This window comes from Schistocerca americana, chromosome 4 (genome assembly GCF_021461395.2).
Source record: "Schistocerca americana isolate TAMUIC-IGC-003095 chromosome 4, iqSchAmer2.1, whole genome shotgun sequence".
In the NCBI taxonomy this organism is placed as follows: domain Eukaryota; kingdom Metazoa; phylum Arthropoda; class Insecta; order Orthoptera; family Acrididae; genus Schistocerca; species Schistocerca americana.
Genome location: NC_060122.1, coordinates 471511075 through 471531516, shown reverse-complemented (window position 1 = coordinate 471531516; position 20442 = coordinate 471511075). Strand labels below are relative to the sequence as shown.

At 37.8% G+C, this 20442-nt stretch overlaps 1 protein-coding gene and 1 long non-coding RNA gene across 2 annotated transcripts in view; one reads left to right on the top strand and one right to left on the bottom strand.

The window, feature by feature from the left end:
- LOC124612385 (centlein-like) overlaps positions 1-20442 on the top strand; it is a 569059-nt gene that overhangs the window by 520871 nt on the left and 27746 nt on the right. The window contains exons 9-13 of the mRNA XM_047140562.1: positions 1868-2019; positions 2476-2689; positions 9136-9337; positions 14104-14202; positions 17488-17638. Coding sequence (XP_046996518.1) covers positions 1868-2019; positions 2476-2689; positions 9136-9337; positions 14104-14202; positions 17488-17638 — 818 coding nt within the window. The remainder of the gene's footprint in view (positions 1-1867; positions 2020-2475; positions 2690-9135; positions 9338-14103; positions 14203-17487; positions 17639-20442) is intronic.
- Positions 560-18803, bottom strand: LOC124612386. The gene is made up of 4 exons (XR_006979536.1): positions 18780-18803; positions 1731-2040; positions 1519-1625; positions 560-935 (listed from the first exon to the last, which is right to left on the bottom strand). It is a non-coding gene; the product is annotated as an uncharacterized LOC124612386 (long non-coding RNA).

Below are 20442 nucleotides of genomic sequence, written 5' to 3'. Positions count from 1 at the left end.
CCAAAGATTTAAGATCTAAATTTTCCAGACAAAACAGCTGAAAACAAAAGTTTCAGCTGTGACCACAAGTATCAGGAATGCTTTGTTTATAATGTAATTTATAGGGTAAAAGTGATCTCAAGACATGTGCCTACGGATGACAATTACAATGACATAAAATCTTATTAGTACCAAAAGAAAAATAAATTCTACAAGAAGAATATCAAAACATTTAAAAATGAAATTGAACAATGGAAAATCTAGGGTGGAATAACGACAATGTAAAGAAAAGGACAGATTGCTACTCACCATGGTGTGTGTGTGTGTGTGTGTGTGTGTGTGTGTGTGTGTTGGTTACTTCAGAAGAAGGTTTTGTGGCAGAAAGTTTACTTGTTTAGTATTCTTTTTGTTGTGCCTGTCTGGGAATTCCACTATATGGTGAGCAGCAATCTGTCCTTTTCATAATGTTGTTATTAAAAATGAAATTTGTTTTAAATATGACTATCACTTTCATTATATTATGAAATGTCACATAGCCTTTGATAATTATCTTTTTAAGTATGAGTAATTGTCTCTTGAATCTTTTAGGAAGATAAGAAGAATTAATGTTTACATTACCTAAAAACTGGGAAAGCTTGTAAAAGCCATAGAATAATGGCAATAAGTGGATATACATAAACATTTGTCACAAAGAGTGAACTAGCTAAAAAACCATTATTACATTTTACAGTGATCAAATACAGTGTTCTCCTTCTGCACTTCAAGGTTTAGGCTCTTGTTACTGTTCAGTCTTCATTTTTCATTACTATCTCATTCTGGGTCTTCCTATGCCCCTTCTTTCTCTTGGTTGGTATAGCATGGCTCGATGTGGGATTCTGCCTACACTCCTTCTTTCAAGATGATGTTTCCATAATGTTTCATTTTCTTCAAGAGAAAATATAGTGAATTCTGTAATTCTGATGTACATAAAATAAATGAGCTATATGAACTTGCGAGAAAGAAAATGGTGATGAGAAAGTAAACTTATTCCAGGCAGACTAAAATGGTGTACACAGTGGAAAACTGAACCAACACTTGTGCTTTTTATAGTCGAGTTTCAATTATCTGAATTATAAGAGCACACTTTTTGGTCCACCTCACAACTTTAGTCTGCCTTCTCCTACCATTCGTAACCTCACAAAAGCTTTCTGCTCAAACAATGGAATTGAGAATGAATATAGCAGAGGCCAGATTGTCTGAAACTTTAGGTTGATTTCTGAGCTGAAAATTTCTTGCATTTGTGGAGTGTTTGGAGAAATCGATCACAGAGTTTGAAACTGCATGTGAAAAATGCTGGCAAACTGAAACTGTAAGTGATCTTAGATGAGTTAATTTATATATTAGTGCAATTAAAATGCAATAATCTGGATTTGTGTTCTGCTGTTGCACAGTTTTTACTCCTAGGAAGATTAATATCACTAAACATACTTCTAAGTAGTGGAAGTTTCAGTGCATATAAGATAATCTCTTTGATATTTAATTATCAGATTGTCAACTTACTTGTTCTTTTTCTACTGGACTGAGCAGATCACTGTAAAGTTTTACTTCACATATGTAGTTTGGTTTTCACACCATTCAATTTGATTTATTCCAATCAGCAACTCTTTCTATGATAGTAAAAGGACATGTAAAAGCTCATAGAAAATGTAGATTATGTAAAGAAAAATTAATAACAATCTTTCAAATGTTGAAATTCAAATAATGAATATTACCAGAGGGAAAAAGGGATCCTTCCCTGATCAGATTTGTGCAGTTTCATTTATATGTCCACCCCTTTTCCCACTTCAGAATAGGTAAACTGCGTTTAGATATAGAGATGTATGGCAAAATAAAAGGGCTTTGCTTGCAGGTTAGAATCCCGACGGCAAGAGGAGCAAAGGCTACTGCGTCTCTGGATGCCTGCAGCATTAGCCTGGGCACTGTGGCGTGTACTTCAAGCTACCAGTCCAAACACACAGCGCAGCCTCACGTTCACACCACAGCCTGTCGCCACTGCTGATGGTTAGTACATACTTGTACCTGCTGTAAAAGAGATGGTTGTAATAATAAGACAGAGCTATAAAATCATTCTGGTTGCATCTAAAATACTAACCAGACAAATGTTATGAAAACGTAAACAAATACTGTCACAACATGTTGAGCTTACAGAAAAACTTAACTGCAGAATATCACCATACACAAATTTGTTGGACATACACAACTACAAAGAAAAATAAAATAGGTTCAGTTTATCCAGGTAAGTGTTTTGTGTCATATGACCAAACACAAATGAGATCAATTACTACCACTGGACATCTCACATTAATGGTGTAGGTGAAAGGGGCTGCCAAATGCTAAGTTGCTTGTGCAGAAAAATTTTCTTGGGCCAGCCCTGTATACAATCATAATACAAGAATTAGTAAATAAAAAATTGCGATCTGCTTGTATTTTATGGTAAAGTATGATACTCTTCTACAGAATCAGCAAGCTGTAAATGCTGCGAGCGGCTGCAAGTGGAACATGAGAATGTGATGCGGTGTGCAGATGAAGTTTGGAGTGAGTTGGAGCAGCAGCATGAGAGGGAGCTTCGGCACTGTCACGATCAGCTACAGCAGCGTGAGGAGCAGCTACAGCAAGCCGAGCGGAGGCTGCACGACACAGAAGAGCAGCTACGCACTGCAGAGGCAGATAGGTGGGTGCTGGTTTCTTTGCAATCTTTACTGTATTGAACAGTCAACAAATTGTGTTGTCTGTTCCGTATCTTCTCAGTGGCTAAAACTAAGACTGATTGCAAATAATATTTTTTAAGAACATACTTAACCTCAACTTATCATGTTACCTTGTAGTTAACACAAGTTATTGCCAACCAGAAGTTTGCATATTCAAGTTTTGAAGAGGATGTTGTTGTGAGTTTCCATTTTTCATTCTTATATGTGATTCTCTGGGTTTGCTTCTGGTGATACATATCCATGATGTTGACCCCGATTGCATCAAATATTTTGTGTGATCTACAGAAGATAATGAAGTTCTTCACAGAAAATGGCATAACATTTGAAAAATCAATACTCAGAAAAAAGATGCAGGGTCTCATGCACCTCAGTGTTTGAAGTCCACTTACAAGACAATATGTTTCCGGATTTTCATTAGTATTTGTATCCCTTTACCAATGATAATAGAAAAGTTATTCTATTTTATTATTTATTCATTTTCCATTGATCCAGTATAGAAGAGAACTACATGGATAGAGAACGAGTCAAAACGATACATAAGATCAGTATTTGCAGATGCTAACTGATATAAATTGTAATATGTGTATAGGAATAAAATATGCTAATAATTACAAGCTTAGGCGTTTCTTACACTGAACAAAAATAATGAATTACAATTGTTCCACATTGCAAGCTGCAAATTTGATACAACTGAAGTATTTCATAAGCCTGAGTGAAAATTTTTGTGAAATTTGATACAACTGAAGTATTTCATAAGCCTGAGTGAAAATTTTTGTGTGAACATAGGCTATTATGGCAATAGCGAATATTTCAAGTACAATGTGTCATACTTAAGTTACAGCATAGAAATGTTTATATTAAAGAATTTGTTAATAGAGTAAAAAGTGTTTTCCACAAGATAATCTTTTAATTTACTTTCAAACTGTGGCATTACACTGGTAAGATTTTTTATGTCCAATTGAAGTGTATTATACAGCTCCATGCTTGAGTAGTGTACACCACTTTTGTACTAGACTCAAGTTTTTTCTATCAGCATGCAAGCTGTGTTTTGATCTTGTGTTGCAGTTATAAATTAGCTATTGGTTTTCTGCATGGGTAGGTTCTTAATTAAAAAACAATAAAGGGATACACTGTATTGTGAGGTCATTGTTAATATTTTATGTATTTTAAAAAGATTTCTGCATGAATTATTTCTGCTAACTCCTCTCAGAATTTTGATTGCTCTTTTCTGAGTGACAAATACTTTATTTACCATTGGTTGGTTGCTCTAGTATTGTAGCAGTTGCTGCTATAATACATACAGCATAAGTTGCTGAACTAAGTCTTTTTCTCAAGTCCAGAATATGGCAAGTTTAGTTTATGGTCGACATGGAAACCAACGTATTTTGAAGGAAAAAACTTGCTGTATATCTTGATCATTACAGCTTAGACTTATGTCCTCATGAACTTCCTGAGATCCACAAAAATGAATGTACTGTTTTGAGATCATGGAGCACAAAGTTGGCATATGTTGCAACGTCATTGTGAGGTATTTTTTAAACTAAAAGAGATGTACCATCTGCAAAGATAATAAGTTTACTTGTAGCTTTTGCATGAAGTGGGAGGTCATTAATAAAAATAAGAAAGAGCAAGAGGCCCAGCACAGCACTTCTGTACTTACTGTTTCCCAATCAGATGAAGCTCTTGTGCTACCTCCACGATTAGGCAATACCCTCTGCTTTCTATCAGTCAGGTACAATCGAAACCACATTCCCCACTATGTCACTTATAATATATTGCTTTCGAAAGGAGGGTTTCATTGCTCGCACACTTGAAGGCTTTGATTGAATCACAAAATATACCAACTGGAGCCAGTCTATTGTTCAGTGCTTCTAAAACGCTATTGGTGAAGAAAATATAGCATCATTAGTTGGTAGGTCTCTTTGGAATCCGAACTGACAATGGGTAAGAGCCTTGTGGATGTTCAGATGTTCCACAATTCTCTTATGTATAGATTTCTCGAGAATGTTGGAGAAGCACGTCAAAAGGGAAATTGGGCAGTAGTTTGAAGAATCAGTTTTATTTCCTTCTTGAATAGTGGTTTCACATTGACATATTTCATATGCATATGCCTGTGGCACTTTATCATTTTCGACTTTTCTATTAGTACTGACACTCTTTATCTTGGCATATGCATCTGAAAATTGTCCACCATGAAGACTTCCTATCCGCTCTGGTATGAGTTAAAATTTGTTTGGTGTCACTAGATAATGGAACGTGATTTTAATTTGTAATACCACTACTAGTAGTACCGAGAAATTTGATTATACCTTTATAAGCTTTTATAAGTGTTAAAGTCTAAGTAATAGAGGTAAGTTATTTTCAAGATGCAAAATAGTCATACAAACAATATCACAAAAAGAACAGGTTGCTACTCACCGTAAAGGTGAGAAGTTGAGTTGCAGATAGACATCATAGAAAGAACGTTACATATTAGCTTTCAGCCAAAGCCTTCTTCAGAAAAGAGGAGGACACTCATACACACATCACCGCTACCTTCAGCCACTCCAGCCAGACTGCGACGGACACATGTTGAATAGGAGTGACAATCTGGGCCGGTATGGGGAAGGAGGAGGGATAGCAGGGTACAGGTTGGTGAATAGGAATTGGTGCTGCCTGGCATGCAGAGACTAGAAGTGGCATGAAAGGCCTGAGACGAACAGTGTCTGGAGGCTGCGGGAGAGGGAGAGAGGGTGGGCAAAAGATGGGGCAGTGGTAAGATTAAGAGTAGAGAAGGGGAAAAGACCAATGGAAGCACTAGCCAATAGCAGCACATAATGGGAGTGAGTGGAGGAAAATTGTTAGGAGATAACAGGAGAGAAGGGGTGAAACAGTTGGTTGGAGGGTGTGGGAAACTATGTAACTGTAGGTTGAGGCTAGGATGATTTTGGTAGCAGAGAATGTGTTGTAAGGATAGCTCCCACCTGCACAGTTCAGAAAAACTTGTGGTGGAAGGAACGACCTGGATGGCCTGTGTTGTGAAGCAGCCATTGAAATCAAGCATGTTATGTACAGGTGCATGTGTGCCTTAGGATGGTCCACTTTTCTCTTGGTTACAGTCTGGTGGCAGCCATTCATCCTGTGGGCACCTGGTTGGTAGTCATGCCAATATAAAATGTTGAACAATGAATGCTAGTATATCACATAGCTGCTTTCACAGGTGGCCCAGCTTCTTATGGGGGGAGGCTAAGCCCATGACACTAACTATATCTTAACACCTACTACCTCATTCCTCATACACCTTACTAACTATTTCCTAAACATCAAAGATACCAATTTATTGCCCGAGATTCAGCCGCCCACATCAAAGATACCAACGACTTCCTTCACCGACTTAACATGTCATCTTTATGGTGAGTAGCAATCTGTCCTTTTCACAGTGTTGTTAATATTCCAACCTGAACTTTCTATTGTCTGAAAATGGTCATGCGAAACTACAGATTGTAAATTTTGGATTGTTAAAGAATAAGTCACAATCTCTTGGGTTTTTCAGTGTAACTGGTTAATGGTGTACACTATTGATAAATCACAATTGTTCAGTTTTTCTATACAACAAGCAAAATATGTGTTCTACAATATACAGGACCATGTACTCTGATACTCAGGTCATTAAATCAAACAGTGGAAAATTAGGGATGGAATAACAACAATATGAATTAGGATAGCAGACATATGTCTGAAATATGTCTGCTTGTGTCTGTATGTGTGGATGGATATGTGCGTGTGTGCAAGTGTATACCTGTCCTTTATTCCCCCTAAGGTAAGTCTTTCCGCTCCCGGGATTGGAATGACTCCTTACCCTCTCCTTTAAAACCCACTTCCTTTCGTCTTCCCCTCTCCTTCCCTCTTTCCTGATGAGGCAACAGTTTGTTGCGAAAGCTTGAATTTTGTGTGTATGTTTGTGTTTGTTTGTGTGTCTATCAACCTGCCAGCGCTTTTGTTCGGTAAGTCACCTCATCTTTGTTTTTATATATAATTTTTCCCACGTGGAATGTTTCCTTCCATTATATATATATATATATTTTTTGTGTTTCTATCGACCTGCCAGCACTTTCGTATGGTAAGTCACATCATCTTTGTTTTTAAATATATTTTTACAACATGGAATGTTTCCCTCTGTTATATTGATATCATTAATTTGAACCCAACAATTAAGTTTGTTGTTGTCACTGTTGCATTTCAAAATCTTTTCTGTCGTCCTATTTTCTCTTTCTGTTTTTGCCAGTAGTTTCACTTTGTATTCACCTTCTCCTTTTTACCGTAATCTGCTGTACAATTTTATCCCGCCTATATATACTCAATAATACGTAACCCACTTCCAAACCATAACCAAAAAAATTTTTTTTTGACGCTTTCAACACTACCGCCACTATAAAATCCACCATTTCTAGTTCACAAACAGTTCCTTTCACCTTTTAAACAACCATTTCGGCTGGTTCTAATAACTTTCGCTTTATTTCCATTTCTGTTTTTCCCACATCACTGATAATTTTTAGCCACTTCCCACAGGTTTTAACGTCATTATTTCTTTATCAGACAATTGTTAGCCTCATTTTCATAATCTGCCACCACAAAACCACTCCTTTTAATATACACTCCTGGAAATTGAAATAAGAACACCGTGAATTTATTGTCCCAGGAAGGGGAAACTTTATTGACACATTCCTGGGGTCAGATACATCACATGATCACACTGACAGAACCACAGGCACATAGACACAGGCAACAGAGCATGCACAATGTCGGCACTAGTACAGTGTATATCCACCTTTCGCAGCAATGCAGGCTGCTATTCTCCCATGGAGACGATCGTAGAGATGCTGGATGTAGTCCTGTGGAACGGCTTGCCATGCCATTTCCACCTGGCGCCTCAGTTGGACCAGCGTTCGTGCTGGACGTGCAGACCGCGTGAGACGACGCTTCATCCAGTCCAAAACATGCTCAATGGGGGACAGATCCGGAGATCTTGCTGGCCAGGGTAGTTGACTTACACCTTCTAGAGCACGTTGGGTGGCACGGGATACATGCGGACGTGCATTGTCCTGTTGGAACAGCAAGTTCCCTTGCCGGTCTAGGAATGGTAGAACGATGGGTTCGATGACGGTTTGGATGTACCGTGCACTATTCAGTGTCCCCTCGACGATCACCAGTGGTGTACGGCCAGTGTAGGAGATCGCTCCCCACACCATGATGCCGGGTGTTGGCCCTGTGTGCCTCGGTCGTATGCAGTCCTGATTGTGGCGCTCACCTGCACGGCGCCAAACACGCATACGACCATCATTGGCACCAAGGCAGAAGCGACTCTCATCACTGAAGACGACACGTCTCCATTCGTCCCTCCATTCATGCCTGTCGCGACACCACTGGAGGCGGGCTGCACGATGTTGGGGTGTGAGCGGAAGACGGCCTAACGGTGTGCGGGACCGTAGCCCAGCTTCATGGAGACGGTTGCGAATGGTCCTCGCCGATACCCCAGGAGCAACAGTGTCCCTAATTTGCTGGGAAGTGGCGCTGCGGTCCCCTACGGCACTGCGTAGGATCCTACAGTCTTGGCGTGCATCCGTGCGTCGCTGCGGTCCGGTCCCAGGTCGACGGGCACGTGCACCTTCCGCCGACCACTGGCGACACATCGATGTACTGTGGAGACCTCACGCCCCACGTGTTGAGCAATTCGGCGGTACGTCCACCCGGCCTCCCGCATGCCCACTATACGCCCTCGCTCAAAGTCCGTCAACTGCACATACGGTTCACGTCCACGCTGTCGCGGCATGCTACCAGTGTTAAAGACTGCGATGGAGCTCCGTATGCCACGGCAAACTGGCTGACACTGACGGCGGCGGTGCACAAATGCTGCGCAGCTAGCGCCATTCGACGGCCAACACCGCGGTTCCTGGTGTGTCCGCTGTGGCGTGCGTGTGATCATTGCTTGTACAGCCCTCTCGCAGTGTCCGGAGCAAGTATGGTGGGTCTGACACACCGGTGTCAATGTGTTCTTTTTTCCATTTCCAGGAGTGTATTACACGCAGTTTTTTCGAAATTTTCCCGAATTTCTCCGTCATCTAACGTGTTTTGGCGGCAACACAACCACCTAACCTTTGTGCACATCGTTGTCTACCAACCCAAGTCCAACATAACCCAGCTGTAACCAACACATTTTCGCCTTTTTTAACACCAGATCTCCAGTTACTTTCCAGTCCACCTTTATCCCTCCCCATATATTTTTATTTTCATTTTCATTTCAGCCTCATGTTACACTTTCCACCTTAACTGTTTGTGTTTCTATTGACCTGCCAGCACTTTCATATGGTAAGTCACATCATCTTTGTTTTTAAATAAATATGTATATTTTTTTTTTTTTTTTTCTGTACAGGGAATCACTTCAGATGGAGCGGACGCGATTGCGGAGGCAGGTGTCACAGTTGCTGGAGGCAGTTTCAGCAGCAGATGCATCATTGCAGCAGCTGCAGGCAGAGGTGGATGATGTGCTTCGGCCAGAGCTGCGAACATCTAGGCAATTGCACGATCAAATGCGTGATGCACTTGCTGCTGCAGAGTTGCGTTTCCAAAATGAGGTAGGTATGCTACGTGCAAATGTCCTGTAGGCAACTTTTTGTCATATGCCACTCTATGGCTGACACTCAGAACAAATGTTTCACTTATTGTCAATGGATCTCCAAGTGAAGTTTGCCATAATTGGTCACAGCCTGGTTACTGAGTATGTATTATTATGCTCGTCTCTTCCTCACTATAAGTCTTGGATTGCTTTAGGCTGTTAATTTGAAGTTGTGCTTTTACTGCATTGTTGTTAGAACTATGCTATAAAAAATTATTCTTATGTATAGCTATCTAGCAGGATTAAAACTCAAGCATGATAAGGCATTCTGTGACTTATTCATTGTTACAAGTAGATATGCCATCAGCTAGTTCTGATCAGAAGCAACCTATTTCACTAAAATCACATGTAATGAAAAAGCTCCTGAGTTTCCAGTTTGGTGGGAGTGATGAAATATTGTAGAATTTCTATTTGTAAGTCAGTCTGCTGCCCTTCTACCTCGACGTGGCACCAGGGTCTTTAGTAGCCAGCAGCACAGGGGTTGGGATAGGCCAGAGGCTGTGCTTAAATCTGATCATGGGCATTCTTGAGAGTACCAGGTTGCTATACTATTGGGACAACATAGTAAAGGAATAAATAGAGCTTAAAGGGATGAAGGTTATCAACTAAGTTTAGTGTGGGAACACTATATGCGGAAGTTGTGTACAGCAGTGGCCAGCATGTGAGACAGATCAAGGATGCCCATGCAGAGATCCAAGAATTGTCCGATCACTTTGCCTCCCAACCCACTACCCACCCACTGACCACACAAGTCGCTGATGCCTGTATCTACGTGGAGGGGACTGCTATCCCTCATATATAAATATATGGACATCTGCAACCTCTCACCACTTCACCAGAAGATGATGAATATGACATTTGTTGAAACATCATGGTATCTCAACAATGACACTCAGCTTTCAACCCAATAGCTTTTTATCATGCTACTTAATTGTGGTAGGAAAATATGAACAAAGGTTTATACTATTCTTCATTATCTCCTAGAGTCACTATTGCCAAACATCTCACAGACATTAGTAACCTGTACCAACCGGTAACTGACAATACACTTTTTATGATTTCTGAGGTTGCTGTTTTTGACTACCCTCCATATAAAAATGTCTCAGTGAATTCAGTTTTTCCTTTACCCAATTCATTTTTAAATCACAAGTATTCATCTGTTACCAATGTTCTTTTATGGTTGTGCTCAATTTCGAACATCATGTGTGATAATGGATAGAATGATGTGATAATATGTGAAAATGGAAAATTATGCCAGAATTCTTAAAGCTATATTGTGTTGCCTGATTTTTAACATCTGAGGAACTATTCCAACTTAATACTTGTTCAGAGCTTTTTTTTATATCGCAATAAATAAACTACAGATGGTCATTTCATTGTTATCCTTGACAGAGAACTGTGTCATCTACTTCTGTTCATGGAAAACAACCACGTACCTGCAGTTATGAAGATGTCATGCCACTAGGAACCTGTTTTAGCACCAACAAACATCCCAGTCATGGTCATGTTTGTTTTATTTTTTTGAAGATTCTGTCTGTGCATCTATCTCTGACTTACATATTAAATGTGTGTGCTCAAATAAGTAATTGGAATAGATATTCTGGGTTAGATTAATAGATGGACTTCACTGGGGAAACAGTGCACTAGTAGTATTGAGTACTCAGTGGGAGACGAAACATTCAAGAAAAATAACAATATATACAAACAGATTTTAAAAGTTGAGGTTGAGGTAGGGAGTGTTGTGGAACAAAATGATGTGCTAGAGATAAGCTTCATGCAAACAAAATTCCAGTGAGGCTACTATTGGAAGGCGTGGAGTGGCACGTGGCACAGGTTACAATGCAGCATCTGAAACTGATATTGTACAGACCAGTACGCTGGGAAACACTGATTACACAGTATGATGATTTGTTATTGAGAGCTGTGAATATAGTCACACAAAATCATTCTTCAGTATCATAACAGTTAATTAAAGTGGTGACAGCTTATGAAACTATTCTCCATCATCAGATTATCAGTGAGGAGTAAAAAGCACAAAAAGTGGCCTCATGTTCAGGCCTATTAAGGCTGATAAGAATTAACACAGAATTTATTGTGAGAAAAAACTTCATAAACAGCATGAAGGGGGAAAAGATGGTGGTTTGTTTTTTCAGTAGGTTTCTGTCAACAAGTCAGGGAGTTATTTGACAGTTTTAAAGGTGGTAGAATGTGGACCTGTAATTAAAACCATCAAAAAGATTCAATATTGGGCCTAGTACTCATCTACCTATCAAGAACAAAAAATCAATGTCCTTTATTACACAATATTAGAGAAGGACAAGCTGCCACTCACTACATAGTGGAGATGCTGAGTCGCAGATAGGCACAACAAAAAGATATACACAATTATAGCTTTTGGACATTAAGGCCTTTGTCAACAATAGACACACACACACACACACACACACACACACACACACACACACACACACACAATGTAGCATGGTTTCAGTTACCTGAGACTGCAGTCGTGTGCGCGAGTTGTGTTTTCATGAGTGTGCATGTGTGTGTATGTGTGTCTATTGTTGACAAAGGTGTAAATGGCCGAAAGCTATAATTGTGTGAATCTTTTTGTTGTGCTTATCTGCAACTCAGCATCTCCACTATATGGTGAGTGGCAACTTTTCCTTCTCTGATACTGTTACATTCCATCCTGGATTTTCCATTGTTTGATCCCTTTATTACACAATGTCACTGTAACCAAAAGCTAAATTACCTGGTTCCCATCTCCAGTTACATATGTGATTAGAATAACTGTCAATTTTCTCTCTCATCAGGCAAAAGCTCTGTCCCAGAAGCTAGTGGAAAACAGGGATAAGCTGTATTTTATTAATTTAAACTGGAATCAGTTTGCAACTTTTGCTGCAATTATGAAGAGTAGGAGCAATTTTGTTCGATGCCATGAAAGCTATTGAAAATTAATTGAGAATTCTACAAAACCATATCTGTGCTTTATTTCCACACTGTCATGAACCCACTCTGCTGTGCTGGAAAGGTTATCTCCATAAGAACACCGTTACAGTGTGGCTGATGGCTGTATAGTACTTTGGTAGAGACGGCCATGTTGTCTCCTTTGTTGATGCTGCAGAGTCTGCATTGTCCATGTGGCTTCTCATTGTCTAGACGACAATTCCTTTGCTTCTCTGGGTCCAAGAAAAGGTGCGGGTTTTTTAATTATCACTGGGCTACCGAAATCATGATGCAGTATTCCACGTTTTATTTGTAACAAAAATACATATTTATTGCCAAAACTCGAAAAACAACTACACTCAACTGCGGCCAAAACTAAAGTGGCCAAAAACCCGTTGTAGACCAAAGATCATGGTCACAAGCTACAAAGAACATAAAATTTCGATATTGATTATTGATCACAACGCCTAACCTAGTATTATATTAAGCAAATGCTTTCTAACACAACTTTAGTGTATAATATAACAAAATGAGGTCTATTTGACAGTTCCATTACAACACACACATCAAGTCTTATCTTTCAACTGCCATGATAATTAAAAAAACCTTGTAGTAGATTAATGTACATTTCACCTCACTGTTATTTACCATGATCACTAGTGCACTGTAGTAATAATAGTTCATAGCTTTTTTAACTTGAGACGATTTATAAATGTGATTTGAGTCTTAGTATTCTTAGATGGTACTTGAAATGTAATTCTCCTTCACTTCTTTAAAGAGAAATCTTGATTTGCATGATAATCTAATAACTTGGATTGCATGTACAAAATGGTTATAATTACACTAGGGAAAAGACACATGTATGTTTCATTAACAGTTAATCTCACAGACTATACTCTATTCAAAATTACCTTAGGAATGACACTTTAGCAGGCGCACATGGAGGCATGGAACAGAGTTGCCACAATCCACGCATAACTAGTGTGTAATCTAATACTTCATTCAACTTGCTCAAATTTGCAAACCATTCAGTGTACAAAGGTGGAAGTGGCATCAGTGTTTATGGAAGTGATGCACAATGTTCTCATTTCAGTTTTGTTTATAACAGTAAATTTCTTAAGATGGTGTACAGAAATGAACAAAAATTTATTTATTGATGACGGTATTGAATTTTTGATAAGCAAGATACTTTTTTTTATTAAAAATAAATGAACACACTATGTGAATGAAATTTTAAGAATAAATTAAATTTTCATCTGCTGCAAACTAGAACTCAGTCAGTGATCTATTATAACACAAGATAACTGGCATTAAATGTGATGCATAATGCTCCCTTCACCCATCAAAAACCAAGTGAGTGCCATATGGTTTTAGTATGAGAAACAGATTTCTATCTTTATAATTAACTTGTCTTTATTGCACAACAAATAGCAGTAACAACAAAATAAATTACAGCTCCCACTGCCATAATAGGAAGTAAAACAAATTACATTGAACAAACACATGGGACAGAAAACTGCCTAGAATCGGAACACAGTGCAAGTGGCAAGTGTAGTAGTGAGAGTGAATATTTGGCAACTGTGTGTAGTTGCTGTGACTGTATGTCTTGTGCGATTGGCAAAACATGTGCCAGGCCTTCCACATAAGCCTCGCCCTTCCTTTGTAGCTGTCAATCCTAAAGTAATTCTGTACAGAGTATAGCATGCTGCAGAAGAGCACAGCGAATAATTTAATCTTCTTGCATTTAGTTCAGATGTGCATGCTTCCATTCTGCAGGTGAATGAATCAAATTCCAAACTACAGCAGGTGACCAATGAACTGAATGAAATTAATTGTGAATGTGAGCAGCTGCGAGAAGAGGTTGAAACTCTTGAAGTAAGTAACCATGAAATTATTTGTTAGTTTTACTTATTTGTGAGTTTGCTACTTAATCTTCTTCTTTTCATTATTAAAATAATGTACTTGAATCTACATTGACTTTGAAAATGTCCTATTTTAGGTTATAATGACACCCAAATTTTAAAAAATACTGCACAAAACCTATTCTGACTTATGTCAAATAAATGTGAATCACACATGGAAAACAAAAATTGTAGGGAATAAGACTGACTCATGGTTTCACAACTGGTAAAATTGTTCTACAATCATAATATACAAATAAAATTAAATAACTAATTACAAATTAATGTCTCAATTTGTTTTAGTAGTTCTAAACCTGCATGTAAACTCTGTGTTGTCGTGATGAGATTGTATCTATGATCTTGTAATATTTTCCAGAAGACTGATTCTTGATATTATCCTTTCAATGGTTCATGATTGAATATTTGGCATCTGTTGGTTCCCAAACAGGCTTCAGTAGACCTACAAGATACACAATTCTGAAAACCAACTTCCATCACTCCAAAGTAATCCAATATTCCTGACAATGGAGCAGTCTCACTTGAAAATTAACTTTGTGCAAATATTTCTTTCAATCACAAAAAGGGACCCAGCACAATCGGCACCGCCAAACAGTATAAATAAGATATATAACAAAATAAAATTCTCACATTTAACCAGTGAACAGAAAATTAAGTATGGCAAAGTACAAAAAAATACACTTGATATAATCAAAACTATGTAGGCCTACTAACTTCCAGAAACATATTCAGTTACGTCACTAAACTACATGAAGGCATGTGCAACACACAATATACATCAACAACTTCATGCAAGTCACTACATTTGTAAATGCTTTTCTTTGTATTATGATTTTCTTTGGAAAACTGATGAAATAGTATTATTTGTTACTTACAATAAACTGTCAGTTATCATCTTATAACAAGTGGTTATTGACTCCTCACTGACATATTTAGAAATTTTCACAGTGTTAAAAGATGCACATGAAAAATTAATCCGATAGAAAGCACATTTACTGTTAAGTCAATTGACATTGCATTTTTGTTTTGAAAAGTAAGGAGAAGGCTGTCTCCTGATATCATCAACAATAAAATTACATTTTAACAGTTTTTCATTGTTTTACATTAGTAAGTATGCCAACAACATTTAATGTTCAAAAGTTAATTATAATTTCAGTTTACTGCCTTAACAAAAAAAACCAAGCAAACAACCATAGCTGAAATCATTTTATGAAAAATACATCAAATTCCATCCTGATTCTTCATAAACCTTTTGTTCCAGTTTCAAACACTCAAGACACCCACTTCTTCTCGTCTCAACAGTCCCCTCACCCCCATCAACCCTTCAGTAATCAATCCCGAGTTGATCACTTTAGTTTGTTGTCTGGTGTTGCCCTCCAGTGATACAAATTGGAATTCATCCAAGAAGACAAAGTAAATATTCCAGAATTTGAACCAAGAAGAGCTGCCAACATTAGTAACTTAGAAGTAAATATCCTCAAAGTAGTGAAGCAACTTAAATCACTTAATAAAAACAAGTCTTCTGGTCTAGCCTGTATACTAATTAGGTTCATTTCAGAATATGCTGATGCAATAACTCCATACTTAACAATCATACACAACTGCTCGCTCACCAAAAGATTCAAACTCAAAGCCTAGAAAGTTGCACAGGTCACACCAATACTCAAGAAAAATAGTAGGAGTAGTCCACTACATTACAGATCCATATCCTTATCATCAATATGCAGCAGGATTTTGGAACAGGTATTGTGTTCAAATATTATGAATTATGACAAAGAGAAGTCTACTGGCACACAGTCAACACGGATTTAGAAAAACATCGTTCTTGTGAAACACAGCTAGCTCTTTACTAACATGAAGTATTGAGTACTACTGACAAGGGATTTTAAGTTGATTCCATATTTCTAGGTTTCCAGAAGGCTTTTGACACTGTACCTTGTAAGCAGCTTGTAATCAAATTGCGTGCTTATGGAATATTGTCTCAGTTATGCAACTGGATTCGTGATTTCCTGTCAATTCGTTTGATGGACAGTCATCAAGTAAAACAGAAGTGATTTCTGGCATTCCCCAAGGTAGTGTTATAGGCCATTTGCTGTTCCTTATATATATGATTCAGGAGACAATGTGAGCAGCTGTCTTAGGTTGTTTGAAGATGATGCTGTTGTTTATCATCTAGTAAACTCATCAGACAATCAAAACAAATTGCAAAATGATTTAGAAAAGATATCTGAATGGTGCGAAAACTGGCAGTTGACCCTCATCCACATGAGTGCTAAAAGAATCCATTCAACTTTGGTTACACGATAAATCAGTCAAATTCAACTAAATACCTGGAAATTACAATTACAAAGAATTTAAATTGGAAAGAACATGTAGATAACATTGTGGGGAAGGACTGCATTTTATAGGCAGAACACTTAGAAAATGTAGTATATCTACTAAAGAGGCTGCCTACACTATGTTTGTCTGTCCTCTTTTGGAGTGCTGCTGCATGGTCTGGGATCCTTACCAGATAGAATTAACAGAGTACATCGAGAAAGTTCAAAGAAGAGCAGCACATGTTGTATTGTTGCAAAGTAGGGGAGAGAGTGTCATGGACATGATACATGATTTAGGGATAGGCACCATTACAACAAAGGCATTTTTTGTTGTGGCAGAATCTTGACACAAAATTTCAAGCACCAACTTTCTCCTCCAAATGAGAAAATATTTTGTTGACACCAACCTAAATAGGGAGAGATGATCATCATAACAAAATAAAGGAAGTTAGAGCTCACACAGACAGATATAGGTGTTCGTTTTTTCCGTGCACTGTTCAAGAGTGGAATAATAGAGAATTATTGTGAAGCTGATTCGATGAACCCTTTGTCAGGCAGTGAAGTGTGATTTTATTATTTTTTTCTTTTTTTTTTATGAGTATCCATGTAGATGTAGATTTAAATGTAGATGTATGTATTCCATTATAAAACCTATCATCATCATTTGTTTCAATTTGTGTATTCACTATTCCTTACTCACAGTTTAATGATTTCCCAGTACTATCATTCAGCATGATATATAGTATTTGTTTCAGTTTGACATTTTAATAGCTCTTGATTTTTTTTTTGCATTAGATTAGTTTAACTGCGAAGCAGTATGACACATTGGATATATATTTCTGTATTCAATGTATTTTCAAATATTTTAGGTACATGTTTAAAGGAAACCAAACCATCATTTTTTTTTAAATTTGTGTTTTCAGGCTACTGTGCGGGATCTGCGAGCAGAGATTCAGATTCAGAAAGACCATGAAAAGGCAACAACTGCAACACTTAACAGACACATTGTGAGTCTTGAGCAAATGCTGAATAATGCTCAGAATCACACGTGTGGAACAGAAGAGCCAGCAGTCAGTAAGTATTCAACTAAGGTGTTCTACCTCTTTATTAGCATACACTTGCTGCAATAACAGAGTTAGTTGAGGTGAAAATGTATTTACATAAAGGAAGTCTGATAGATTTTGAGATAACATCTTCCAAGAACGCCTTGTCATTAGTGTATGTGTTATTTGGATTGAAAGTAAACTAAAATTTAGTCACTAAACACTGATATCTGTATGCTTTCTATAACTTAAGGAGAGAGGAAGCGCATTTATTTAGCAAAAAATTATGCTCAGACATAGTACTAATAGTAATATGTCATATGTAAGGACAGTGAGCATTTTATTTTGTGGCTAATTTCGGTGTTATTTTTTACAAGCATTTTTTTTATTATTTTCTGCCAATTTTAGTGTTCTTCTCTTTTGCCAATTTTTATATTACTTTCTGATGGCTTATTTGTGAAGAGCCAAATGTTTCATATTTTTGTCCTATTTCATTGTTTTTTAGTGTCACATTAGAAATGAAAATATACCCATCAATTATATTATATTTATTGACATCACAGATTACATTTATTTACATTATTAAAAAAATAAATCATTCATATTAAACCCGTTAAATTTGAACAGAGAAAGAAAAAAAATATCTTTGCAACCAAATGCTGTTGATGTTGCATAAACTGCTGGCAATAAAAATTGCAACTTTAGGAACTTTTGAAAGGATTTCTATCATTTCAGAATATCGTTCACAGCTGAGACTCGCCATTCTAGCTACACATAACAGACTCTTTGCCATGTAAGCATTTATTGAGTTTGTTGTCATCCCATGACTCAAACAAGAACCTACAGCAGTGAACACAGACTTAATCCATGAATCTGTGACCATAATAGTTGTTAGCCTAATTTGCAGGTGCAATCCAGTGTGATATACAGGACATAATATCCCATCTGAGGCCTGCAATCATTTTTATGTTAATAATTGGCAACCAATGCTGTACAATTGCAATAAACGCATGAGATGTTCAATTGACTCTTTTATTAGAACATGTTACGCATTTTGGGATTACACCCATCTTCAGACATCTGTTACAAAAAAGTACAAAACATAAGTGAAAAGCACATTCAACACATCTCAACATTACAGAAAATGAGATTGGATCATATGAGTTACATACCACAAACTTCAACTCCTTCTTAACCAACCAGGCATACAGCCTTGACAACTCAAAGAAAGTGTCCAATAACATGTGACTATAACTGCGACACAAGAAGTCGTAAAAGCAGAGTGTATACTGATGCTAAACAAGTCAACTAGCAGCGAAGCACCCTCGGTAGGGGGTGCTGCATGGTCATATGCTACATGTGTTCACATGTAATTTAATAATAATATACTCAGCATGTAACATGTAACAGGGTGTAATTACGACTAGCAACTGGAATGGTACTTCTGTACATGTTAACACTACAGGATTTAAAAAAAAATTTAAACCCAAAATTTTTACATTGCCATGCTATACCTATAGCCAGTAGTGGTACTAAGCACAACTCAAACCATATGTCAATATAAAATAAATAATGGAGGGGGGGGGGTGTTCCTTCATGAATAAACCTTTCAACCTCCCAAATGTCTGAATGAACACCATCAAATTAAGTATAACCAGCAGTATCCATCATAAACTAAAACCCTGTAATCAGATCACATACAAAAACGTCTTAGGCGCCATCTGTTAAAGCAAATGGCAACCATGTCGGCGGCAGCCATCCGCCTATCGAAATACAGCCAAGTAATATTCATGGGCTATGATTGCCCAAATAGAAGCCTTCAAACAACAACCTACACCCCTCTGCCACATGGAAAAAAGTTTATTCATGAGAGGAAGAACATTTTCATAAAATCCCGAAACACACATGTGGTTCATACCTCATACATTTCTTATATAAACTAGTGGCATGACAATTGCCCAAGTCCTACCTATCTTATTCGGGTACTGGAAAGCTCTACATTTTTAAAAAACTAAAATAGAGCATTAAGTCTAAAATCGATAAAATAAACCATTGTGTCCCCAAGGAGCACGCAAAGGGTACGGTGGTGAACAAATGCTTATATGCCAATCTATCTACCCATCTAACTTTCCCCATATGATGTTAAACTAGCCAACCTCTCAGCAAAAAACCTAGCCTATCATAACAGTATGTGGACAGAACACTGCCAGCTCCTATAAAATACACATTGATAACTTTTTATGAGGGGTTAACAGACACCAAACTCAAAATAGTAGTCGTTCAAACAAGCCAAAAACCCAGTTATTCCCACCGGTAGCCTGTTCATTAAAGACTGGGTAGGAAGCGTGCTGTATACGTGCATAAATCTCCAGATCTTCAAGGTTATCTAAAACCTTCTCTTTTGGTTCTAAGTGCAGAATCCTTAGGCTATCTTCTATCGGGGCCAGCTTATGGCCAGTCTCCCTCATATGGCACCCCAGCCCACTATTGTTATTACAGTTATGTTCTCCACTGTGTCAATGGAATAACTGGTTTTTTGGCTTATTTGAATGGATACTATTTTGAGTTTGGTGTCTGTTAGCCCCTCATAAAAAGTTATCAATGTGTATTTTATAGGAGCTGGCAGTGTTTTGTGCACGTACCATTATGATAGGCTAGGTTTTTTGCTGAGAGGTTGGCTAGTTTAATGTCGTATGAGGAAAGTTAGATGGGTAGATAGGTTGGCATATACATGTTTGTTCACCACCGTATCCTTTGGGTGGTCCTCGGTGACACAATGGTTTATTTTATTGATTTTAGACTTTAAAGTTTTAACGTGTTTAATGCTTTGTTTTT